Below are 27,089 nucleotides of genomic sequence, written 5' to 3'. Positions count from 1 at the left end.
TGTGTGTTACAATTAGACAGCCAAATCTAAACAAACATGGAATTATTGCTGCAGGAGGCATCTGAGTTAACATTGGTGTGAAAGGAACAGTGAGGTAAAGCCAAAAGGGAATTGCAAGGCTTACGTTTTTCTTTTAGCCTTCTCCTATAAACTTCCTCTACGATGGGAAGTGGTGAGAGTCAAGTAAAGTATGTAGAAAAAGCACACATTAGATCAATCCTGCAATTTAATTAGGATATGCATTCTAGCATACTACAAGTACATTCACATCATTTTTTCAACTTTATTTGAGAAGACCACCTGAAATTCTGATCGATCAGTAATTTTTGTTTGGTTGGTTGTTTCTAGAAGGATTGTTACTGTTTCCATTCAAATACAGTCTAAGTGCTTTCCTTGAACAGAGCCCACAGATTTTGTAGAGGGTTTGATTCTTCTGCCTCTGGAATCAAGGACAGTTTCACCACACTGCTAGAACCTGAACGCTGCTGAGCTCTAGATTTACTGTCATACCACTATCTTTCCTTTGAAATATCCTCAATTATTTGGGAATCCTGCAGAAGATACATATTTCCATTAGTAGAAGGGTTCCTCTACCAAGCACTGCTGTTAGACAAACTAATTTTCTGGTTAGACATGCAGCTCTCTACATGCACAAGCTCTGCAGCTGGGTGAGATCACCACAAGGAGATGTTAAGTCACTCTGTTGGAATGAACCAGAGGAGGTTCCTGGGGAGCCCTGGGCAGGGGGAAGCACAGCACATGGAAATTCACATCCCAGCCAGGGCAGTCTTGGGAAGCCTCAGTTAACACCCACAGAAGCTGTTAGAGCAGCAAAGCTGATGCCCTGTGCTGAACTGCACACAAACACTCCTGCATGGCTGGTGCTGCAGAGGAAAAATTCCATATTCTAATTCCCTAATTCCATATTCCATTCCCTAATTCCATGTTCTCCTGGCCCAGCAGTTGGCAGGAGCCCCAGGGAGGGAATATTTCAGAGCTGTGGCACCACTGGTTGAGACCAAAGGCTAAACAAACTGGTTTGTCATGCCATTGACCTGTGTCAACAGAGACAAACAGAAACCTGCAATATCACCTGCCCAGGCTGGCAGGGACACTGAAAATGCAAACTTTCATGGACAGGGAGCCTGAATGAGACACAGCCATGAAGAAAGGAAGCAATGACTCTTTTAGGATGTTTGGACATTGAAACATTAGGCTTAGCTACTACCATGACCCTTTTTTCCCTTGTAAACCAGAAACTGGTTTCAAAGAAATTTTCAAGGTATACCTGAAAAATAAACTACTATGAGTCTTTACAATTACAAATAAAACACCAACAGAAAAAGTTTCAGGGTCCTGAGGATACTTATTTCAATTTGTGCCGCCTCTAGACTGGAATGGAATTTCACACATTAAAGGCCTCTCCTCTACCAGAACATAGAATGAATTGACATTGCTTACATTGCTTTTCCTCCCATAATAAACTTTAAGTCCATCCTTGCATTTCTTTGTATCTCTTTGCAACCCAGTGTCCAGGCTGCTACCAAAGCAAACTTAAAGTAGGGTTCTGAATTTTTAATTTTGTTTTCCCTCCTCTTACCTCTTTCTGCCACTTCAGTGTATGAGGAGGTCCTGGAGAGCTGACTCTGCAAACGTTCTATCTCTGCATCTTTGAGAGCCAGCTGCTCCTGGAGCTGGGCTATCTCAGCCTGGAAAAGAGCACAGCAAAGTCAGAACAACTTCCCCACCCACTGTCTGTGAGTCTTTCCCAGGAAGGAGGAGATGTCTGAGTGAGGCTGTGATTGAGGTCAGTCATCAGCTTGGGATATTTCACAAACACCAGGACAACTGTACATGTTTATGCTGCTATTGCTATTACAGAAGCTCAATTTTCCCCAAGCAATTAGCTCTTGGAAAAGGCAGACAAACATTTCCAAGGATTTATGTAGGTAAGGGAACTCTGGAAAGCTCTCAATGCTACAAAGTTGGTACAACAACAACAACAACAACCAACCACCACCACCAACTACTACTACTACTACTACTGCTACTATTATAGGGAACTCAAACTTTGCATGGAGACCTCTAAAAGATAGCAAAGGATTTTTAAACAGATACTGGTGGTTTTCTATTTTATTTATTATATTATTTATTTTTATTTTTAATCCTAGTTACTACCTATTAGTATAACTGAGAATCTATTAATACTGAGCCTTCTCTGCAAGATAACAAAATTATTTTTTCTCAAAAAAGCAACTAGGGTTGAAGGAAAGCACGGCCTGGAAAACCACCACACACATGCAACAGAATACCATATTCATTTACATTTACTGGAGTTTTAGGGCTGCCACCTGATTTGCATGGAAAACCCCACATGAAAAAGCTCAACAAGACAGAGGGAGAAGAATTCTGTGATTGTTCAGCTTGAAATGCTGTCATTCTAATCTGGTTTTTGTGTTTTTGAGAAAAACTACCGGCAGCAGATTTTGGTAAGTCAGCGGTTTGATAAGGTTGTCTTCAGAGGTCTCAAAATCATTGTGTGTCAACATTCTACATTTCCCCTGTAAAGGCACACAAAGCTTCCTTGCAGATGAAGGACAAAAGGAAAAAAAAAAAAGGGGTGGGGAAAAAGGGAAGAAAAAAGCAAAGAAAAAGGACAAAAAACCCCATGAGCACTTTCTCAAAATAAAATAAAGCAGGAAAGATGCAAACCACCAAAGGACATTATCCAAACAGGGAGAAACATGGATTAATAAACTTATTTTCACCAGGAAGCAAGCAGTTGGATTGCAGGATAACATCAATGCTCTGCCTAAAATCCCATGTGGAATAGAAGAATCTGCCTTGCTGCCTCTCTGAAGGGCTCCTACACTTCCCAATGACTAATATGCTTTTTATATCCAGCCATGGATTTATTCCAATCGCTCATCTAAGAAGCTGGAACAACAGGAAGACAAAAGCCTGCAGACCTCTTAATACCACATCTGGATTTGCCTCCCCTGGTCTACTCAGCCTCAGAGCTCTTTCAAAGGCTTTCTTTTCCCTTAATATCTAATTCCTGTTATCTCTCATTATTTTTATGCTTCCTCTCTCTTTCCGTGTACTTCTCTTCCTTTCCAGTCCTGCACCTTCTCTCCCTCAGTGGGTCTTATGATTCTTCTTTCCTATTTTCCTTCTGCTCCTACTTTTTCCATAATTTCTGTCTTGGCAGCTGGCCACACACTGCTTGAGAAAATATTTTCCCAAAGCCTGTTCATCTCCACCACGTCAGAGAAAACATTTTCACGGATTGAAGAACTATTATCTTAATGAGAAAAAAAGACATGGCAGCAACATTCTGTTATTCATCCAAGAATTCTCAAAAGAAAGAAATGCTAATACAAATAATAGCTGTTTGTCATGTCTGGATCAAGCTATCAAGCATTGAATAGAAAATTCAGTTTAATAATTTTGAAATGTTTCTCCAAGATTCAACCACAAGTCAAGAGTCAGCCATTCATATCAACAGGGATTATTACACAAATGAAAGGAGATGTGATTGCAGCACAAGAAGGAAAAATTGTAGGGTGCTTTTTAATCCAGTGGAAAAGGGCTAAAAATTCAAACTAGAAAAAACAGTACGAATGTTCCACTAGAAAAATTAATTGCTGAGGAAAACGATTAAATGTTTGACATGTCAAGTTTCTCCAGATTATATCCAACAGCTATGCAGGACTTAAGGTCAACAAAAGTGTAAGGCAGCTGTGCAGTGTGATATACACAAAGTCAAAGCAGATGATCTAATGGTGTATTTTGGGCTTAATGTCTGTGAAAGTAAATTCCATAGTAAGCAAACACCCAACAAACTTTGCATGCCTCCTCAGGAAAGTACATCCCACAGAGGCCTGTCACCATTACACAAATCAAGGCTAGGAGGCCTTCAAAGAGGCATTTTCTCTGAGCAGCTCTTTGCAAGTCAAAATGCCTTTTGTGGTTTCCTAAAATAAGAACTGCAGGAAGTACCAGACTGAAAACTGCATGGAGGGAGCAAAAGGCACAAAGAAAGCTACACCACCTTCCAGCTAAGATATTGATTCCAAAGATGGTTAAAGAAAACTTGACTTCACAGCTACCCTGCACAAGGTAAATGCCAGATAAGTAGATATTGATGAGAAATGGAGCATATCCCCTCCCAGCTGATACATGCCTGTCATTGGAAAATGCCAGGGATTATGCTTACTTTGGTTGCTTTCAATTTCCACTCATATTGATTTCTTTCGTTTTCCAGTTCTTCCACTTTAATTTTGAGGTGTCTGAGTTCCTGTAGCAAACCCTGCAGAGGAAGAAGGAAATTAAAGGTAAGGTTTTTCTGGCAGATATTAATTTTTCCCCATCCTGAATTACAGATCATGCATGAACCACACAGTATTCAACACTGAACTGCCACACTAAAAACTGTGACCTGCTCTAGGAAGCTGTCCCTTAAATGTCCCTTCTCTCAGTCCTTGACAGAATTGTATCTTACTCACTAAAGAACAATATTATTAAAACCTTGATGGAGCTCTAACAAGACAAAATGTCTTAAAATAAACTGAGGAAAGGAACAGTTTGAAGGAGTAACCCAATTTTAGACTCCTGTGCAGTACATACATCAAGCACCACACTAACATCTTGGATTACACGAAGATTTATTTGGGATGACTTCTAGATTTGATTTTTAGATTATTTCTCTAATCTAAAGCCTGTAGTTCCAATAGTCCATTAAGCAGGTCTGCACAAAAACAAGCCCAGAAACAACAGCACTATTTTCAAAATATGTGTAACGCACAGAATGGTTATTTTTACAATATAAAAATATGAGAGAAATTACTGAAAAACTCCCTCACAATACAAGAAGATTACTTATGAGTTCTGGGCATGCAAATTTTAACCAAAGAAATGTGGCAACAACCTGATTTGAAATGAAGTATTAAAATGTTTCTTTCTAGGTGTGCTAGCATCATTCCACCTTCAGTGATATGAAGCCATTTATGCAAAGTACCTTTTGTTTTGCCATGTGACACATGTTTCATCAAACACAACCAGGATCTGTTATGTAAATTCTGGTACCTGCTAATGGCAGGGAATAAACAAAACTGTGATGGATTTTCTATTTTAAAAGTACCAGCAGATGATTTTTATTATGTCTCTTTTAATTAGAAAAAGAAAGGGTACATATCAGAGAATCTTAGCTGAGATTATTTGATACCTGTGTTAAGCTTTTAAGATATCCAGGAATCAATAATCTGTGTTCAGAGGATTGGTTAGGCCACACCATCAAGCACAGCTGGGGTGGCATCATCATGAGGAAAAGCAGCAAACTACAAACCATGCCAGCATGCTGCACAAAATCAGACAAATCTCAACCCCTAAATCCAAAAAAACCCACACCACACCAGCACTGCAGACTTACAAGTGAAATGGAAACTGTCAAAAATCTGAAAGGGGTTTTACAGATTTCTGTGCTTTAGCAGATCAATGGTGACCAAATTTGTCCCAGTAATTGGGGTGGAGAGCCTGGGGTGAGATTTTTTTTTTCTGGTCGTTTTTTTATGGCACTCTCACTCTTTGCTAATGAAAGCCACAAAGATTAATGCCAAAACATTCCCAAGGCAGCTCTGGTTAGTGGAATTTAGTTTCTGCAGGAGGGAGAAGAGGCAATACAGAGGCTTCTGCCAAGGGGAGCTTCTCGTACTTCACACCGAGAGCAATTCTTCTGGCCCAGGGGCTCTACTGATCTTGCACCACTTTGAGCACCATTAGGGGTCAAGTCTGCTTTCCTATCTTGAGACTTTCTTTCTTGGATCCTACTATTAATTTCCAGCTGCAGTCTACACATCTGCTCCTGTAGGTCACTGATCAGGTTCACTACTGACTGAAAACAGGGGAGGAAAGGGAGAAAAAAAAAAGACAAAAAAAAATACAGGTGAGAAAAAAAAGTGATGCAAAGAATACGTTTCTACAGTTGCAGCACAAAGAAATATGTGAAGCACATCAAAGGCAAACTAAAAAAAGACAGATTATGTGTTTCCTTTCTGATAAAGTTGATGTAAATGAGTATAAACCTGGAATATTGCACAAAGCCACAGTTTACATGGAACAGAATCTACGTTCCAGACTAATTCATGATTCTGACTCTGAAGTTAAGATCAGAAACTTTTTTTGGAAAGTTTCACAGTCATGTGAGGGATCATTTGGAACATATTATAAATGCTGGCTCAGAGGTACACTTCTGCTGAAATGGGACTTGATTGCATTCATTTACCCTTCCAAATCACCCAGGAGGAAGAAACTGCAAAGTGCTCAGCTGGGGCCATAGCCTGCTCTTTGATAATTTATACACAGAATAATAATATATAATAACCAGCAAAGTAATTCTGTTTCCAGGTCTAGCACGAGGCAGAAAAATAACTCCGTTACCTCTCTCTCTATCTGGGCAGGATCTTGAGTTGGGGGAGTTAAGCAATAGAATCAGGAGAAATCAGGAGAATGACAAAGAAGAAAAAGTAATTATTTGAAAGTGCACCAGTCTGCTGGTCAGCTTCTTGGATTTGTGTGTATCAGTGATACACACACACACAAAAATCCAGCTTAGAAAGCAAACCAAAGTATGAAAATCTATGTGATATTTCACCTAAATTCCCCAGCTCTGTAGCAAATAGCACTGAGCATTTTTTCAGGCATCATGAGTCTGAAATGCCTTTCTCTTAGCTTTCATGGACACTAGTAACATAAGTTTTGTGGTTTCTCAATCTTCTCAGGTGGAACAAATTTGAGGAGCTTAATCCATCTTCCAAAGGAGAAGAAAAATATTTCAGTGGACAGAACAACAGATGATGTGGTAAATAATTTTTTTATTATTTTCTTTATCAGAGTTGCCAACAATCCTCTTGTAACCTCAACTGTGCAGTAAAATCAGGAGTCTTAGAGCTAGGGAACAGCAAGGACAGGGCAGTAACAGCATCCACAGTCAACTTTAAACATCCACAAAGATTCACCTAACTCATACAAAAGAGTTCCACACATTTGAGCATTTCCTAGCTCACTGTTTAAGATGAAATTCAGAAAAGCCCCATTACATACATTTTACTTTATACATATTATGCTCAATCAGGATCATAATGTCTGATGCTCATCCTCTTTCACCCAGCAAACCTTTAATGGGCATAAATGAGGATTAGGTTTGTGGTTTTTTTTACCATCCTCTCCACAATCAGGTACCTCCCAGAGCAGCACCAGCTGGGGATGGGGACTGGCAGGACACACACATCCAAATCCCTTGTTCTCTTCACAGAGAAAAGCATGGCACAGTTATTCCCAAAGATTTCTGAGATTCACATTCTCTGAACCTCAGAGAAAGAGAAAACACAATTCCTTATCACTCACTGTACCTGTGCTGTACCAAAGTAGAATGCAATACAGAGATTGTTTGTCCAAAGTGAAGATGTTTTGTTTCCTCAGGGCCAGCTCTGTGTGTGTGTGTCAGCTGAGAGTCACAAGGCTCAGTACAGAGTGAGCAGTTGTGTGCAGAGTGAATGCTTAACAGATTCAGTTTAGATAAGATGTATAGAGAATAGTATAATAAAGTCATTAATTAACCTTCTAATATCCATAGAGTCCTCCTCATCATTCTCTCCGTGTCCTCGGAGTCGCCTTTGATTTACAATAGAAACCCTTATCCAGCTGTGACTTCCCAATTGTTTCAGTTTCAAGGCCTTTTTGAGGCTCTTTCCCAGCATGAACATCCATCAACACTAACTACACCACCTTGATTCAGATGAGACAGCACACCAGGCTCCCCAGAGGGAGTCAGTGCCTCACTGACTCAGGTTTCTTTGGAATTGCAAGTAGCTTCGCACTAGATATTTAATTCAGAAGCTGCAAGAGACACAAAATACTTGCCAGCAGCTTGCAGCCAAACCCAAAGACTTATCCCATGCTACAAAAGGAAGAAGCAGGACAGACAGAAAGTCTCTTCTGTCCACGTTCAGGTAGAGCAGACGTCTGGGCAGCCACCAATCTTATGACAATGCTGCTTCCTCATACCTTGCTCCATTAAGAAAAACACATTTTCAAAATTTCTGAGGCTTCTCAGGTAAGAGAAAAGCCACACAACCCCTTCAGGTGAGAGTCCAGAAACCTTCACAGCATTACTGTGTCAAAAGTAGGACTTTATTCCCCAGAAAAGGAATTACAGTGACAAAGCCAGGAGTGAGATAGTTCATGTACAAGCAGCTATTCTCCTGGCCCACCTGTAATATATATATAAATAAATGGCACTTTATATTTAGTATGTACTTTTGAAGGGCCAGAGACAAGTGGCATTCAGTGTGAAATCAATACCTGTGAGAGGAGGCTAGAGATGCTTGATGAACTCTTTGCTGCTCAGTAAAACCAAACCTAAATGACAGCTGCACAAGATAAAGTGAAACCAATCTTACACATTAAAACTCACACGCATTTGGATGCATGTCTTAATTTGCTTTCTTTCCTCCCAGCCCAACCAGAAAAATAATTCTATAGATAAATTCTACGTGACTGGAAACAGCTGCTGTGAAATAAGCCGACACAAAATTAGAAGAGAGAGAAAACATGGTTCAGCTGAATGATCCTGCAATGCCACATTTAATTTAAAACTTTTAAAGCCCCATTATTATATTTAGAAATAGCAGGGTCAGCCAGGAAGTATCTGAACAAGCTATTTAAAATGGTTTGACTACCAGATGCCAAAACCAAGAGCAAACTACAGGTAGACTGTTTTTGTCAAAGTGGTTTCTTCATCAGAAAGATGTAGTTGGGCAGTGGAGGCAAAGAGTACAGGAAAACACTCAAAATATGACCAAATTTAAGCAGCTGTAATCTAATAATGTAAAGAACATTAATAAATTTCATTCTGATGTTTGAAATCGTGTCTGTATTGAAAAATTAGTATAATTTACAGGAAAAGGAGCAGAAATAGGGTTAAACCATTAGAATTCAACTAAGCATCTAATTTGATTGAAAGCAACCCATGATAAATGGGATTAATGCTTATTCAGGAGAATCTGAAATAAATACACAAGTAACTCAACCAGCAAACCAAAAATGCTGTTTGTTTCCCACACCTTTCCTTACTTTGCACACACAAAGGTTTGCAACTTTCAACATGCCAGAAACCCAATCACACTTTGGGGTAGTAAATAATTCAGCCCACACTCCACACAAGGATTCTCAACTTTTCCATCAGATTAGAATCCTTTTTTCCATCTCAGCAGGAACGTGTCCTATCACTTTGCACCACCAGCACCACCACCAAAGGCATCCAGGCTGCTGGAGCTCACCTTTCCCACCCAAGGGGGCACACACCTTGCAGCATTGCACAGCTCACAGCACCAGACCTCCCAGGCACTCGAAAAATCCTGACCATAAAAATGCACCCAAAAATCCTGACCATAAAAATGCACCCAAAAATCTTTGCTGCTTTCCAAGAGCCAGGCTGGCTCTGCAATAATTCAGGCATCCTCAGCCCTGTATTCTACATTCATGGGAGGCACTGGGAGGCTGCCATCTGTAGCTGCTCAGACCTGCTCAGATTTTCAGGTAGCTTGAGAGTGCTCGGGCCCTCTCTGTACACAAGGCACTGGCAATTATGTCTGAAAGAGCACCAGGAGGGCCACAGGTGGTAAAAACAGCAGCTGGTGCCTCTCCGGCTTGAAAGCTCTGCCCAAAATTGCTCTCTTTATGTTATCTTTGAATCTCTAAAGAAAACTTCAGAGAATAAATAACTTGAAAGAAAAACACACCCAAAACGAGCTACGTCATTGCAGGAAAAGTACTGATGCATAGTAATCAAGTTATCACCTATCCCACTAGCAGAGTTGTGGAGAGCAAACAGTTCCTAATGCTGCCTGGAATTCAAATCCTCCTAAGTCAATATGGAACAAAGTTTGGTGTGGTTTTGTTGTTTTTCTTTTTCCAGTTAGCAATGTATCAATCTCAGACTCAGCAATCCTTCCTTTCCAGGCAGTCCTCTCCTGCTGGCTGGTCCTCTTACAGGACCACTGAGTAGAGCAACACATTTGTATGAATTTCTCTCTTCCACGATTGCTTTCCTCCCCAGCTCCCACCTGCTGCTCACCACCATGACATGGATGTTGCTCAGATGAATTCCCTGTTTTATATTCTCTTTCTTAACCAATACAGCAAAACCCAAAGCTCCTTTGATGTCCAGAGCTCTCCACATCTGAAAGGGAGTAAGGGCTGAAATTGCCTCCAGCCCATGATATATTTTTGTCCTATTTATTATGCAGCCACAAGGGGAAAGAAGACACATTTGAGGCAAATGCCCTCCCAAGTGCCACAAATACATTAAAATCCCTGATCTCAGTGCTTGTGACACCTCTGACACTACTGAGCTGACAATCTTTTCTGCCACAAAAATGATGGAAGGCCTGGCACAGCCATGTCAGTGCAGCTCCCAGGGAAAGGAAAGGGTTAAGTGAACACCCACTGCAATAAATGCTTCTGGAAAGGAATCTTGCCTTGATGAAAGCCAAACAGCAACCTCTGAAGTATAATGAGAGAGAGGAAAAGAAACCGCATCCTGAAATGCATAATCCTGAATTCATGGGATCAGTGACACAGGCTGTGCTGCAGGCATGGGAAATCCCAATCCCTGCTGATTTCAGCCCAAAAGCTCAGGTGTGTGACAACACACCACAGACATGGAAAAAAAATTCAAACAACTAATGAACGAAACTCACCTCAGCTTTGTTCTGTTTCTCTTCATATTCACTCTGCTCCTTTTCCATACCAACCAGCTTAATCTTCAGGTCTGAAACTTCAGCCATCAGATCTAATTTCTGAGTCTCCAGCGATGTGCGACTTAGCAGCTCCTGAAAGCAAAGCAGAAAGGTTCCCCCAGTTATTTATGTGAGCACTGACAGACTGCCCTGTGTTTTATTGGCAGGCCCATATTAAACCCTCAGTTTGAACCTCAGTGTGTTTCTCAAGTGCTGCAGTTATTTTCATCTGAACGTTCTGTGTTAATCACCAAACCACAGTGTCCCAGTCCTTATTTCAGGCAAATGTGTGGCAAAGTTAATCCTTGGGCTAGACATGAGATCAAAAACAATACTGAGGCTGAACAAACCCAAACCTCCATAATGGCACATTACAAAAGAGCTGGCGTCTTCCTAAAACACTCATCAGCCAAAGTTATGCTTCAGGATTACCTTGTAGACCTTCCTGTCAAGTGTTATCCAATAAAGGATGGACTGCAGAATGAGCACCTTAACCCCAAACTGAGTAGCAAATGCAAGCAACACCTCCACACCAATAAAGAGCAACTCACACCATGTAGCACCTGATGGCTTTTGAGGGCTGCCCAGTGTGGAGGGAACTGCAGTGAAAGAAATGTCCCAGCTGGAGTCTAAAAGGCAGTGTCCAAACTAAGAAACACTGTAAAGGAGAAATAACTGCTCGTGGCTTTTGCCTGTGTGCCCCAAGTTTGTTTTGCAGATTGCAGAGTACACATGCTTTGGATGGAGTCGTATCAGTGTGTTTGGAGAACGGTCAACATTCACACCTTCACTGAATGTTTCATTTCTCAGGAAAGCCAAGGCAAGAAACCACCCAAAATTTAACAGAGTGTATTACATACATCAAATGCCTCTGTCACCTCTGTTTTCAAAAATAAAAAAGTCCCATCGGGAGTTTAAGCCTTATTGAAAAATTCATTATTTATTTCCCAAGCATGAAATTTATTTTTAACAAAAGAATGTAGGCTTCCAAATGGTTAAAAGATTTTTTGATAATTCATAAATCTCATTAGTGTGTTGATCACATGAATCACACCGAGGAGTCACAGCAGACTGTGCTTTGAATTACATGGCAGTAATTTAATTGAAGTTGCCACACTTAATCTGTACTGATGTTATTGAGGGATCAGAAATCACCACGTCCAGCAGCCTTTTCTCATCTGTTCCTCTGCCCCAAACTGCACAGTACATTGTAGGCCATGGCTTAGAGAAGCCACAAAGGTTATTTCAAAGATTACAGAGTCAAGGTTCATTTCAAAATCTGCTCTACATGTAAGTTATTTTAGTCTGGTGGGGAATATTGCACAAATTAAAAATAGTACTAAACTTGCATCTGTATTGCAACACCAATTATCTAAGCCACTCACTATTCCCAATGCCATGCCCATTCCTGCTGACATTGGCAATGATATTTGTGGATGGATGGGAAAATAAACAGAAATGTAGCCTTGTGGTTTTGGCTTTTTTCTTTTTTGTCTTCTCCGAATGAAATAAATCAAGCCCTAATCAGGAAAAGATATTGCATGGACTTTTTTTAATTGAAAAACTCTAAGAGACAGTCACTTAATGAAATCCCAGGAGGAGCTGCTTTCTACACAGGTGATTACAAATTACAATTGTAATTACAAATAACTCCTCTGTCTTCCAGAAAACCACGAATTTGCAGGAGTTTCAGAGGCACATCTCAGTCCATACTGGAACAGGCTCTGCACAGCTGTTAAAACAGCAGACTGCTGCAGGTTAAGGCAGAGTTAAAAATGGGAGCTTTGATATGAAATAAAGCCACTGAACATCAGAAAGAAGAGCAGGATGAGGCAACTCTGGCCCCATAGACAGACTCTATACACTCTTGAGCTAAAACAACATTTAGAATTTTTTTGGACACTGACATGGTGTTCCATGATATGGGAGGAATATTTCTTAATAAGGCAAGGAGCCGCAGCATCCCTCTAGGGATTTTAAACAAAAGATCTGTCCTTTGAGTGCACCATCTGGCATTACTTCTTATTTTTCCTACAGACCCCTAAATTACCCTCAGTTATGCAGTGGAGAGCAATCCACACTCGCACTCCTCTCATGAGTGAACGTGAACGTGGAGGCACTACCTGCTCCAAGCAAGCACTAAAAGCAGCTGCTTGGGTTTGCTTTGCTTTTAATCAGCTCAAACACAATTTTACAATTCGCGTTGAAGCCGGGGAATCAGATTCTCAGCTGGAGTAAACTGGCTTTAATCTCGTGACTTAAAACAGACAAAGCAGCTAACTAGCCGTAGTTTGTTTTCAATGGAGCTCCACTGATTTAAAACAGCTGACAATTGCTCTTGCATCCAGAGGACCTAACTTGTGCTTTGAAAGCAAGTGCCATTTAAAGTAAATGTCTCCTCTTGAAACGGGAACATCTGGAAGCAATTATTCTCATCTTCAAGCAGATGCTCACAGTGAACAGCTCATTAAGAATGTGAACCATTTTGTTACAGAGAAATTATAGTGTATTTCAGCGGTATGATGCAACTTGAATTCAGCCAGAATAAATATGCAATTGTAAGAAAGGAAAATACAAATTTATGTTATTGGTTTGAAAGCAAAAAGAAAAAAAGAAAATATAAGGCAGGCAAAATGGTAATTTAGGCTGTAGCAGCTTTAGGAGGATCTTAGCTGAAAAATAGAACAGACATAGAACATATCCTAGGGAGTCTTCTTTAGAAACAAGATATTTGTGTTTAGTTTTCAAATGTACTATACATTATACAATGTAAGTGTAATTTTCCTTCTTAAAGATCTTTTTCTAAACTAAACTTTTATCTTTAAAAATTGAGGAGGCATGCAGAAGTGGTGATATATGTGTACCAGACAGATCAAAGAGTAGCAAACTATTTCCAAACACAACACACTTTTTAAAACTCACTGTATACTCCTAAAGTACTTCATCAACCTTTCCAATATTCCCAATGAAGCTGCAGCCAGTGCTGTATACCTCACTCTCACATTTAATTGTCTTGGAAATACACAATTCTTATAAAACAGTTTATAAAATGTAACATGACAGAAATAGCTTGACAAGAAGACACTATAATTTTTCAGGCTCTCAGCTGCAAGTACAGAAAATTCCAGGATATTTAGCTCTCCACAAAACAGAGGAAAGAGTCATGCCATACACTGATTGAGAAACCATACGTAAGATTTTAGTCAAGTGAGGAGAGGAAAGAAAACACCTCTAAGATCCCATTTTGCTCTTGCACACCCTACAAACAACATTTGAAAAAACCCTTACTTTTCACCCTTATTAAAGTCCTTGAGAGAGACAGACAGACAGACCAATCTACCTACCTGGGAAGCCAAACGCAGCCAGAAGCCCCCCTAATGAGGGCTGCACTTCTCAAGAGCTGTGTGTCAGCTGTGGCAGAAATAAGATATTTGCTTAGCTGGAAGCACAGCTGAGAGCGATGTACGTGTGCAATCACCATGAAATGGTGCAAGGCAGCAGCAGGCAGGGAATTACAGCCCTCCAATTCATCATTTGCCCATTATATGGTTAAGGCAGGGAGAGGACAGAGCTTCCCATAGCCCTGCCAACTTGACCAGCCCTTGGATCTGCTCTCCCTTGGATCCTGCCCACGTTAACTCCAAAAGAGCAAAGTGGAGGGCTCACCTGGAGAGATAGAGCTGCACAGCTTGAGAGCATGCTCTGAAAACTCAGAGCTCAACCAGAGCAGCACAGAGCACACTTCAAAATCTGAAACACTAAGCCAGCTGCTGGCAAGAAGCTCCTGCATGCTATAAACAAGTGCTGAAATTCATCTAAGATCAGATAACTCAGGCAACTGAAAGTTGAAGGAATGGTCTTTGCCAGCCAGCAAAGTTCCTGAGGAGCAAACAGATACACGCCAGATTTATACCCTGCAAGCAAGGCAGGATTCTGGCTCCCCTGAGCATGAGACAGCTGCAGAACCAGAGCAGGTACACACTGAACAGGGCTGGATTCAAGTTCCTGCTCTGACACAGCTCCTCCCTGCATGCTTTTAATCCACTTTTTTAAAAAGGTTCTCCGCTGTCTGGCACACCTTCCTCTGGCCCTTGCACCCAGACAGGAGTGGGCCATAAACCGACACAAGAACAGAGATCCACTCTCGTTTACACCCAAGCATTTCAGGTTTTATGTGTATTTTTTCATAAGGCACAAAGAATCCTAAAACCAAATCCTTTGTACTTTTCAAGAGAATCCACTTGATTGAAGACACAATCGTGCTCACACAACAAAACTCTCCAACAAGAGTCCCCTGGAATGTGTCAGGAATTATTTGGAAGGCAAAAGGACATGGTCAGACCACATCTAGGATTTGGGATTTGGTTCAGGTCAGGTACAGGAAAGACTCTGCCCCTCAGACCAGAATTGTCCTTTATAGAGCAAAAATTACTTCTGTTTCCAACTCTACAACACGTTGATAGGACATTCCCCCAAGGCTCTCTCTCGTCTCCCCCCAAAAAAAAAAAGAAAAAAAATATTCTTTCTTAAACTTGACTGGAAGAAAGTACTTAGTAATGCCACAAAGTAACTTACAACAAGACACACATCATTGCTCAAACTTGCTGTAACTTTACAATTTAAACCAGTTGATATACTGGAAATGGGCTGTCACAGCATAAATTGTTTTCCTAGGATAATTCTAGGAAGTTTTTTTTTTTTAATTTTACTTCTAGACATCTCCTTTACAATGAGCCAAGGGGAAAGGCAGGTAGCTGTTCACACAGGCCAGACTTTCCATGTCCTTCACACATTCAGCAGCAGCACAGACGCCCCACTGGAAGGTAATTCCATGAAATTAAACTTGTGCCTTGCTGCCAGCCATGTTCCAGAACATTTTCTGTTACCAAAGATGACCTTGTTTCCTGGCCCAAACCTGAATTACACTTCAGGACTGAATTAAGGTTTTGCCATTGACTTTCATGAGTTTTGAAAAGGCCTGATTCATTTTCTTGAAGGAAGAAAACCCAGACACCTTCAAGGTGGAGAAACACTTTTCTTCATTACGACCTGTGGTGGAAAAAGTGTCCTTTCAGAAGTGAAACATTGTGTTTGATGCTTTAAGCGTCACATTATCTGTGCACACCAGGGCATCTCAGTGAGGACAAAGCACATCTCTCCATTGCCCTTCTGCCACACCTGGACCTTCCCTGTGAGCTGTTTGGCTCAGCCATCACAAAAACAGCCCCTTCCTCCCAAACCCCAGGTCAGCTTTCTCCCAGTGGTGGAGGAGAAGGTTTGCTGTGCACGGCAGGCTCAAATCAGTGGCAGGAGCAACACGGTCAGGAGGAGGGAGAAGGATGAACAGAGAATCTTTCCTCCCTTCTCCTCTGCTGCTGCTACTCCACATTCAAGATACCCACCCAAAATGCTGAACAGCCACTTCATGTTATTTGTGTAACTTTTATTCCAGTTGCTGTTTCAGAAGTGGTTCCACGATCGCTTTGTAGCAGAGTTCAAAACAACGGGGCATAAATCATAAGCCAGAAGGATTTTTTGCCAGTAACCCCACCCTGACAAGTCTCTGCTAGCACAGATTCAGCAAAAACTACTTTGCAGGGTGGCATTAGATACCCTTTCTGCTGTGGAACTTCCAGATACCATCATTAGGTTATCTTAAAGTTTATAGGTTTTTTTTATTGAAGCTTTTTTTTGCACAGAATTAATTATGAGTCACTCTTTTTATAGTTCTTGAAATTAAAAAGACAGGGCTTTATCTTTATTGTTTCATTTTCCACTCAGAGGCAGCAGCTGACTTAAGTTCACAAAGGAAAAATCAGTGGAGTTCAAATATATTGTAAATAAGGAAGCAGAACCATGAAATAAATCTGAATTTAGACTACACTGCCTCTCAAGAGGGTAACAGAAAGCATTCTGAAAAGCAGGACACCAGCAGCAGCTGCTGGCTGAGAAGATCTGAACCCAAATCTCCCCAAAATCTGACTGATTCATCTATTGAAACCCCTGAAACCACACACTCACTCTACGTTTGACAAATTATCTGCAGAAACATCCACTGGCCACATATCTGACATGAATGTCATGATCACCCCATCATCAGGTCATTCTCTTCTGCCCAAATCTCAGCTCAAACCCCACAGAGGATAAACTTTTCAACAAAAGATGGAACGGAGAAGTGAATGGAGAAGAGAACCTTCAAAATAAATGATATTAAAAAGGATCCTCTGCTGAGACAATGAATGTACAACTTCTCTGACTGCTGAGAGATCCCACTTGGGTTTCCCAAAACCCACTGTCTACTGGGAGAAACAACAACTCCAGCTGCTCAAAAGTTACCCCAAAATTTAGATTTAAGGTTTATTTTAGACGCATCTGGAGATTCTCTGACTTCTTTAGCTTTGGTACAGCCTTTTGCAGTTTATCACTTTAGGATCAGCTTTGTAAGCGATTTGTGCACGTGCCTAAGGCCAGACAGGCAGATGCAAACATTTTCACTGAAATGGCAATGTTCCTGCAGCATTATATTCTAATTTCAGACACCTCAGTGTTCTGGTAAATAAGGCTTTAAGTTCACAGTTTCCTCAGAAGACTATCTGGGCAAAAAACATTTTAAATCAGAGAAAGACCAAGAAGTTTTAGCAGAAGTCACAGAACAATGATCCAGCTTTAGACTGGAACAGGGAGCTTCTGCACTCTGTTGGGAATGCCTTCCTGGAGAGTGAAAACAGTTTTTCATAACTTAAATAATCACTGTTCTTTGAGTTCTAGAAAATACATGCGCTCACTGCATTTTTAAAGCTGTCCCCTCAGAATACAACCTTGCCCAGCTGGAAGCATTTTGGACTGTGTGAGATGGAAGGTTTTTCAAGAAGCTCAGAGAATTGTAATTTAAAATGTTTAGAATACAATTTTATCTTATAGAAACTGCTGCTGTTTACATACATATACACAAGGATCCTTATAATCATTTAAAGCTATGATTAGTTCATAAAAAGCTTGTGTATCTCACATGAACTAAAATAGCAAATTTATAACACACAATATTTGTGTGGGGAGAAAAACTAAGCTCATAGAGAACAGTATCCTTAAAAATTCTGGCATAGATTTTTGAGGCTTATTTACAGTTTCAAATTAATTTTTGGTATCTATGTACTGCATTAGCAATGGATAATTTGCATCTACAACCACAGAAAATTGTACAGGGAAAGAACTTCGGCACCAATAGACCTGCAAGTTCTGTAAGGTATTTAATTTATCATTTGCTCTGCTCCCTCAGCAAAGGACATCAAAGAGCACAAATTAAATCACATAGCCTGAAACTGTTGATTCAAATAAAGAAAAAAATGTCTTTATATATTGATTTTCTCATCTCAAACTAAGGGGAAAGCTCCAAAGTTAAGCAAAAATGATTATAGAACAGAACTTGATACAGTAATTCATTCCAAATTGCAGCTTGTTCAACTTCAAAGCCATAGGAAAACAGAAGGAATTTAAATAAAACCTCTTAATTCTATAACTCCTACATGTATTAGATACATTTAACCTGTCTAACCAGTTACTCAGCCGTGTCCAAATAAGCACAGCTCAAATAAGACACAATAGTTTCATTTTACATGCTGCCACGTACAGCATTATGCAACCAGCCAGTAAAACTTTTCTGCAACAGGAAAACAAAGAAACATTTCTTGGAGGGGAGAGTGCAAAGCAGGAGGAGAACAAAGAAAAAAGCGTTTTTTTCCTTCCCTGTCTTATCCTGTTGCCAAAGGCAGTCACACACGCAGAGAAGCTGACCATGTGTGCTCACCTGACCTCTGGAGAAGGTCTGCAATCCAGATTTTTACCTGTTGGAGCATTTCTTCTGTAGCATTCAGCTTCAACTGGTGCCCCTCCAGACAGATTTCTAAGTCCCGGATTTTCTCTCCTTGAGCTTCCACCTGGTCTGTGAGAACACTCACCTGCAATTTGAGAGGAGAAGCACAGTGCTACTGAACTGACTGGAAATAAGCTTCAATTACCTTATGCATATAACATCCAAACGCACGTTTTGACAAGAAGTTCCCCTTTTAAAGCCCTCAAATGCTTTAATATTCTTGTGCACTGCAGCAACCTGCTCTACCAAGAGAGAAGTTTTGCAGTCTTACCTCTATTTCACTCCAACCCCGCCCTCTCATCTCCCCTCCCCTGCAACTGTTTTGTTTTGATATAAAAAAAGAAAGGGCATTTCAAGGAGAGGTGGAAAGCTACCTATAGGTAGCCTGGGTCCCTTCATGCAAAACTCTGGAGAATTGGAAAGGAACAAGCAAGAACAGAGCACACTGGAAATGTTTTATGTGGTTTTGGAGCGTGCATCGCCATTTCTGGTTCTGCTGGCATTTCACTCCCTAAAACAGATAAATAGGAAAACTGTTCCTTCCCAACCCAACCAATTACTTCCCTTCTTTGTTCTTTACAAGAACAAAACTTTATTGATAGATTACCTATCAATAAAGAGTTCTGAAGCTATGAAGAATGCAATGAGTGAAAGGAAACTTTTAGCTGTGGCAAAGTTCTATTCCAACAAAGAATCCCAGGCTTTGGCAAGCCAAAACATGAAAGCAAAAGCAGGGAGACACAGACAATGAACCCCAGCAAAAGAAGCAATAAGCAATCCTGGTAAAGAACTGTGGGTATGGTGGTACAGAGAAGTGAGTGTGCAATAAAAAAAGCCCAGCAGCTGAACCCAAATCTTGCAAAGCAAAAAAGAAAAAAAAACAACTGCACCCAGGCTAATGTTGAAAAGATATGGAAAAATCTCAGGGATAAATCTTATGTTAAGGAGACTATACACTCTGTATATTCATTGTGATTATTTATTTATAAAAAAGCCTTGATTATTCTAGAAAAATATTATCTAAAACAAACAAAGGAGCCCAAGGTGTTTAAACTCCATTTTGAAGAAAATGCATTAACAAAAACTTATATATGCTCTCACATCTGACCGTGTAACAGCTTTATTAATAAAACAAAACAAAAATGTACAGCATGTGGAAGTGACACTTTTAAGATATATCCACTACACAGCATATCTAAAACCCAATGAACAATCGAGTTCGCTTCAGGGAAGCTGCAAAGGGAGATGTCTCTTTCTTTTACCTGCTGACACAATGCCAAGCATGCCTGGGAAAAAAAAAATCACAGAAAAAAGAAAGAAAAGGAAAAGACTATTTTTTTTCTATTAAAGGAGTTGTCTGTAGCTCAGAGTACAGGATGAGAGTTGATAGGAAGGAGTGGGTGGAGGCAGATGGCAGGGGGACACATCCAAGCTGGGGCAGGAGGACTCCCTCCAAGGAAATCTTTTGCTCATCTACTTTGTTTTCTTCCCATTAAATGAAGGATGATACACAAAAATCCCCATGTGAGGCCAGAAGGCATGAAGAGACAAACTGAATTCTCTGCTTCAGTGTGATGCAAGTTCCAGAGAAAGAAAACCAGCTTTACTTAGAGCTTCAGGTTAGGTTTAAATACCATTGTAACATGGAAAGAAAGCTCTGGATCTTATACGTGACCTGCAAAGGAATTTAGTGAAAGCTTAGCAGCTTTGGAAGCATGTGCTGTGTGTTCCAGCAGCTGGGCTGAGAGGCACATCAGCCACTTGGAGCTCATATTTTCCCCTCTTTCCAGGATCATATCTGCCAGGCTCTTCAAGGAACCCAGAACAAAATCCCAGTTTATGCTAAGCTGGAAATTCCATCTTGCCTTAGGAGTCTTGCAACACCTGCAAGACTCGGCCTGCAGGCAATATATTTTCTGTAAAAGTGAGGGGCATCGAGCACTTAGCTAAAAATGGAGCGTTAGGAAGGTTTGAAAGTCTGAGGCCAGGCTGGAGTGCTCCCAGCCTCATATTCCCTCCAGATCAGGAAATTTCAAGGAAAGGAAAAAGGAAAGGAAAGAGGAAAGGAAAGGAAAGGAAAGAGGAAAAAGGAGGAAAGGGAGAAAGGGAGGAGAGGGAGGAGAGGGGAGGGGAGGGGAGGGGAGGGAGGGAGGGGAGGGGAGGGGAGGGGAGGGAGGGAGGGAGGGAAGGGAAGGGAAGGGAAGGGAAGGGAAGGGAAGGGAAGGGAAGGGAAGGGAAGGGAAGGGAAAGGAAGGAAGGGAAGGGAAGGAAAGGGAAGGAAGGGAAGGGAAGGAAAGGAAAGGAAAGGAAAGGAAAGGAAAGAAAGGAAAGGAAAGGAAGGAAAGGAAAGGAAAGGAAAGGAAAGGAAAGGAAAGGAGAGGAAAGGAAAGGAAAGGAAAGGAAAGGAAAGGAAAGGAAAGGAAAGGAAAGGAAAGGAAAGGAAAGGAAAGGAAAGGAAAGGAAAGGAAAGGAAAGGAAAGGAAAGGAGAAAAGGAAAATGAAAATGCATAAATATTGTTTGATGGGGTTTGGAAGGGGGGTATTGTTTGGGGTTTGATGGGGGGTGGAAGTGATGGGAGTAAAATGCAAGAGAGACATTTTCCAGTTCTGATTTTAGTCAATTCCTTCTAAGAATTAGGCAGGTCTAAGAAAAAGGCAGGTCCCAAAAGGTGTCATAAACCCCTGTGTTTTGTGCATTGGGCTGGCTACTCTCCTGGGTACCTGTTTGTGTGGATAAAAAATGGTTCCTGAAAACCTGCAGGACAAAGAGAAGAAGAGCAGAGCCTGGCACAGCCTGCAGGGACCTGTCAGACCCACAAAAGCTGATGCCCAGAAATGTGGGGAACAAAGGAGACCCTCACAGGGGCACCAGTCCCACCCTCAGCTCTGGATGGAACACCTGGATGTGGCCCCCTCACTGTCCCTCCACTCATGAGCCGCTCATGCATCCAAAACAGGAATGTGCAGTGTGAGAAGCTGTTTGCTTTTACTAATGGAATCAAATTTTTAGTGTTAACAACCACTTGGTTAATAAATGGTGTTCTAAATAAATATAAAAGATATTCTAATAAATATCAGTTGTAAAGAGAATTTGTGGCACACCCTTAAATTCCAACCAGAAGATTGTTTTTCAGTCAGGTGGGGTTTTTTTTCCTAAATTTGGTGATAGCAATTTAGTTTAACAGCAATGGAGAAAAAAAAAAATCCTACCAAGCCAAAGCTTGTGTCTCAAAGCATTTATTGTTTATTTAACAACAGCAGCGAGGTTTCTGCTCAGTAAATGAACACAAGTGTGAGCAGAACATACAGGACAAGACACGTTTACAGAAACTTGTGACTGAAAGCAGGGAGAACACCTACCCAACACACTTCAGCTTTGTGTGATATAAATATAATGTGCTTATAATATGCATTTGAAAGCATGAAGGGAAAGGATATGCAAGGGCCATTTAAATTATCTCCAGCTTCAGGTTTTTAAAAAGCATGGAATGTACAGTTTAGTACCAGCAAAAATACACAGAAAAATAATTTTTTTTTGAAGTTGCGCAACATGTGTTTTCTCCAGGAGGAGAACTTACATGGGACACAGGATCTGTTTGAAAAAAGGCTTGGTAAACTGAGAAACAGGAAACCTGGAAAAGCTTAGGCATGCATTTTACTGTCAAATTTTCTGTCCTTGTTCCCTCTCCCTTAAGCTTTTAGAAGATGTAAACAATTTTGGTGTAAACATCTTGGAAATGCCAATTCCATCTACCTACCTTTTAATGATCTTCTGGTTCATTTAAAAAAAACAGTGGCATACAGAACCTAGAAAATTGGCACAAGCTAGCAAACCTAGAATGAGAACCACCAACCCAGCTGTAGCCTGGGACAGAATTATTTTTAATCCCTTTGCGACTCCTCCCCACTTTTACTGCTGTTACACCCCTCTCCTCCACCAGGTTACCCCACCATGGAATCATTTAGAGGGATTATACAGATTACAAATTAATTCCTGGTTAAATATCAGCTACATTTGGTGAGCTGCTAACATTTGTTTGACAGAAAATATTCTGCCACTTCAGCTTTCATGTGCTGGATATCAATTATGCAGACAAAATTCTTCTCTCTTTTGGACATACCTGAAGGATGAGGGACTCTTTATCACCTTCTAATCGTGCCAGCCTTTCTTGATAAGTTTCATTATTGGATGAATGATGGTTCACCTGTGACTGGGAGGGAAAAAAAAGTGCTGTGAGAATTTTTGCAGTTAAAGTTTCAAGCAACAATTAAGAAAAGTTTTGTATATTAAGCAGTTCTTACAAGACAAAAAATATGAAAAAATGTGTCTATAGATCAGAACTGTTTATTTCATGTGTATTAAGCCTGTAATGTACATTAAAAAATAATGTACATTAAGAATCTACCCTTTTTAAGCTGTATTCTGAATACTCTCTCATTTACAGCATTCAAAAGTGGTAAATGAATATGACTGATATTTTCTAGAAAGTTGTAATTTCAATGGAGAATACCATCTTATTGAAACAAAACCCATTTGATTTGAAATATCTATTCTCCACAGTAATGAATCTTGTATTTATTGTCAAGTGGTAAAAATTGCTATAGGTGTATTATTCCTAGAAATTACAACAAAAGTTTTTTGTTGGCAACTAAAAATTTATTTAAAGGATCAAATTCTTATCAGGAGCTACTTTAGCCACCCAATTACTTAGGGACTTCTAAAAGGCTCTAGGGAGCAAAACCTTTTAAAATATGGCCTGTCCTTAACTCTTATACCCCATTTCCAATGAATTTTATTATTTCACATAGAAAAGCCACTATTAAAAAAATATATGTGGATTTCTTTAAGTTTAGAAGAGTCTCCTCAGTTCATCCTGCAACATTGTGGGAAAGGAGCTGCTTGCTCAGAGCATCAAAAGTAACCTGAGCCCCCAGAGGATGATTTCCCAGCTCCACTGCAGGCACTGCATTTCTGCCAGGGAACACAACCCTCAGCCGGGATTTTCAGCTCACACAGGAATCCAAGGAGCTCCCCTCCACTGCAGCTGACTGCTCATTTATAGTTACTTGCACAATGGCACCAATACAATTATAATCCTCCTCCCCAGATGCCTTTTCTTTTCAACTCAACATTTGTGAACAGATTTTTTTTTTAAATTAAATATATTTATAGCTTCTTAATCTATACTGAGGCCAACAGGCCCAAACCTAAAACAAAAGCTGAAAATAAACATGGTGCTAGTTAACTCAAATCAAGAAACCAAATTTTTATCCTATCAAAAGACGCTTTTCAAGCCATAAAGTGCTGAACTAGATATAAGTGTGGCAATGAATACAAGTGTGGCACCTTTGTAAGCTGAGAGAAACCAAGCACCCTTGTCTCTGATTATTTTGAAAGAAATTGAGAAGATCACTATGGCACCAAAAAACAGAGGCTGAAAGATGTCTGAAGAGATCTTCTGGTTCACTATTTCGCCCTAGGGCTAATGAATATTTGCAATATTCTTGTTTTGTCTTCTTCTAAAGACACCCAGGGATGGAACTCACAGCTCCTCCATCTACTTCTTCCCTACCCACCATGAGAGCATTTTTCTTTGTGCTCAATCTGAATCATCTCTTCAACTTCATGGTTATCATACCACCATAAACTAAAACATAGGTCCTTCCATTCACTTCAGAGATTTTTTATATATTTGAAGATTATCTCTACATCTCTAATTATCAGGTTCTTCTTCATGCTGTGAAAGAAAATATGAGTTTTTCTGTCTTTTCCTCAGATATTAATTTTCCAAGATTCGTTTTGTTGCTTTCTTTTGGTTCCTCTTCATTGACTATTTCCCAACTTCTTCTGAAATTAAAGGCTTAAGAGGAGACACAGGACTCCAGCTGAAACTGGCTTGAGTGGTAAAACCTTTTCACAGACTCCTGGGTCATATTTATTTCCATATTAAACATACAGTAAAATTCATATATTTTCAGCCTAGGACCTATAACTTCCAGATCCGTTTAAAATGCTTTTATTTAGCTGCCAGCCCATTCTTCATTCTGCTTTTACTCTTTGTTTCTGCTTAAATGTATAACTTTGAGCAAGTCTGTGCTGACTTGCATTCTATTATTTATACTCTTTCCCCTGCATCTGGCTCATGTTTTAACCATAGCTGCAAGGCCCTTAACTAGAATCACCTCTAAATTCAATAATCTTGGTCTTTTGTGCCTGTTTAAGGGGCCAGCAGGGACACAGCAAACAGAATGTGCTCATACCACACCTCACTGACCAGCACTCATCATCAAAAGATGAACCTGTTAACTCTTCTCAAAATATACTTTTGTCACAAGGTTTTGACCAAGTTTTAGGGATCAGGACCTCACAGAAGTGGCTCTAAATATGCAGGTGTGAGGTCAGCCAGAAAGGCCTCAGATAAGCACAGGAAGGTACAGTAGACAGAAAAATGACCTGCTAAATAAAAGTGTCTGATTGATGTACAACAGTTGTTTGAGCCTCGGTGATTCTTTGTGTCATGTATAAAGACAAGATAAAACAGTGTAACATGAACCAAGGCCATCTGTGGATGGCTGGGGAGCATTCTGCAGTTGTGAGAGCCAGGACTGAGAGGAAACTGAGCAAGATGTCACATGTAGCAGCAGAAAATAAATACAGGACCCACAGCACAAAAAACACAAGACCACAGCTTGCTCCAAGAACTCCCAAACAATAAATGAACACTGGTCATGTGGTCACACAGGTCTAAAAGGCTGAATTTGCAGGATTTCCTACAAAGTTGTTACTTCAGAAGATCCAGTATTACTGACCAAACTGTTGCATGGGCTAGACAAATTATAAACCAAATATGTTAACTATGCCTCCTCCAATGAAAGAATGAGAGAGATTGCACAAAACACATAGAAATGTTTATGATAACAAAGTAGAAGGGGAGATATGCTAAGGCAAGGTAGCCAAAAATATGCTGATGGCAGTACTACTGCAGATAAAAAATCAGTTGCATGCCATAAATACTTTGCCTACAGGAATCATAGAATTCTTAAGACTGCAAAAGAGTTTTAAGATTATCAAGTCCAAGCAGCACCACCACCATTTTCACCATAAAACCATGTCCTCAAGTACCACATCTACACATTTTTTAAACTCTTCCAGCAATGGTGTCTCCAACATTTCCCTGGGCAGTCTGTCCCCATGGTCTACACCCTTTTTGTGATGAAATTTTTCCTACCATCCAATCTGAACCTCTCATGGCACTATTTCAGCCATTTCTGTCATCCCGTCCCTGGTTGCCTGGGAGGAGAGGCTGATCCCCACCTTGCTCCATCCTCTTGGTCAGGCAGTTCTAGAGAGTGATAAGGTCACCTCTGAGCCTCCTTTGCTCCAGGCTGAACATCCCCAGCTCCCTCAACTGCTTCTCACAGGGCTTTTACCCTCCAGACCCTCCCAGCTCCACTGCAGCCCCTCAGTGTCCTTCCAGAACTGAGGGGCCCAGAGCTGGACACGGCACTCGAGGCCTGGCCTCAGCAGTGCCCAGCACAGGGGACAGCCACTGCCCTGGCCTGCTGGGGACAATATTTCTGTGCCACTGGCCTGCTGAGGACAATATTTCAGGTGCCATTGGCCTGCTGGGGACACTATTTCTGTGCCGTTGGCCTGCTGGGGACAATATTTCAGGTGCCATTGGCCCTCTTGGCCCCCTGGGCACAGCTGGCTCATGTTCAGTCCTTCTCAGCCAGTACCCTCAAGGTCCTTTTCTCTGCCCAGCCATTCTGTCCCCAGCCTGTAGTGCTCCACAGGGTTGTTGTGAGCCAAGGACAGCATCCAGAACCTGGCCTTGTTGAATCTCATACCACTGGCCTTGGCCCATCTCTCCAGCCTGTCCAGATCCCTCTGCAGGGCCTTCCTGCCCTACAGCAGATCAACACTCCCACCCAGCTCAGTGTTATCTTTGTCCTTACTGTGTGTGCACTCCATCCCCTCATCCAGATCATCAATAAAGGCACCAAACAGGGCTGGGTCCAACACTGATCCCTGGAGAACACCCCTGGTGACAGTCCCCAGCTGGATGTGGCACCATCCACCACCACTCTGTGCCAGGACATCCCACTGAAGTGTGGTTTTACCCATTGAAGAGTGACCTGTCCCAGCCATGGGAAGCCAGGAGCTGCAAAGAATTTCTTGGAGCACCTGTATTACAGTCTCCTTAGAAATTCTGAATTTTGGATATACTTTACTGCCCATCAGATGGCAAGAGATATTAACCTAAAAAGTTTCCTGGAACAATTCAAAATCAGCTGTAACTCCCAGTTCTAGAGAAAGAAAAGAAAAAGAAACCTTTCTTCTTTTTTTTTTTTTGGGGGGGGGTCATAATGCATTCCATCACCTGCTTTAGCTTCTTCGTTTTTATTTTCCAAATCTC

General features: G+C 40.9%; 1 protein-coding gene across 17 annotated transcripts in view; it reads right to left on the bottom strand.

Annotated features, from left to right (window-relative positions):
- Nucleotides 1-27,089, bottom strand: part of PPFIBP2 (PPFIA binding protein 2) — a 93,655-nt gene that overhangs the window by 21,138 nt on the left and 45,428 nt on the right. For 12 of the 17 annotated variants that reach the window (XR_010440653.1, XM_064715688.1, XM_064715696.1 and 9 more), the window contains 6 exons: nt 22,791-22,880; nt 18,641-18,754; nt 10,761-10,892; nt 4,220-4,312; nt 1,601-1,709; nt 125-157 (listed from right to left, as the gene is read on the bottom strand). Coding sequence is in view for 16 of the 17 variants with exons in the window: in XM_064715688.1 (XP_064571758.1) it covers nt 125-157; nt 1,601-1,709; nt 4,220-4,312; nt 10,761-10,892; nt 18,641-18,754; nt 22,791-22,880 (571 nt within the window). In the remaining variant the exon portion in view is untranslated. The other 5 variants (XM_064715695.1, XM_064715701.1, XM_064715704.1 and 2 more) reach the window with 4 other exon arrangements.

This window comes from Zonotrichia leucophrys, chromosome 5 (assembly GCF_028769735.1).
Source record: "Zonotrichia leucophrys gambelii isolate GWCS_2022_RI chromosome 5, RI_Zleu_2.0, whole genome shotgun sequence".
Classification (NCBI taxonomy): domain Eukaryota; kingdom Metazoa; phylum Chordata; class Aves; order Passeriformes; family Passerellidae; genus Zonotrichia; species Zonotrichia leucophrys.
This window is presented reverse-complemented; position numbering and strand designations above follow the sequence as displayed.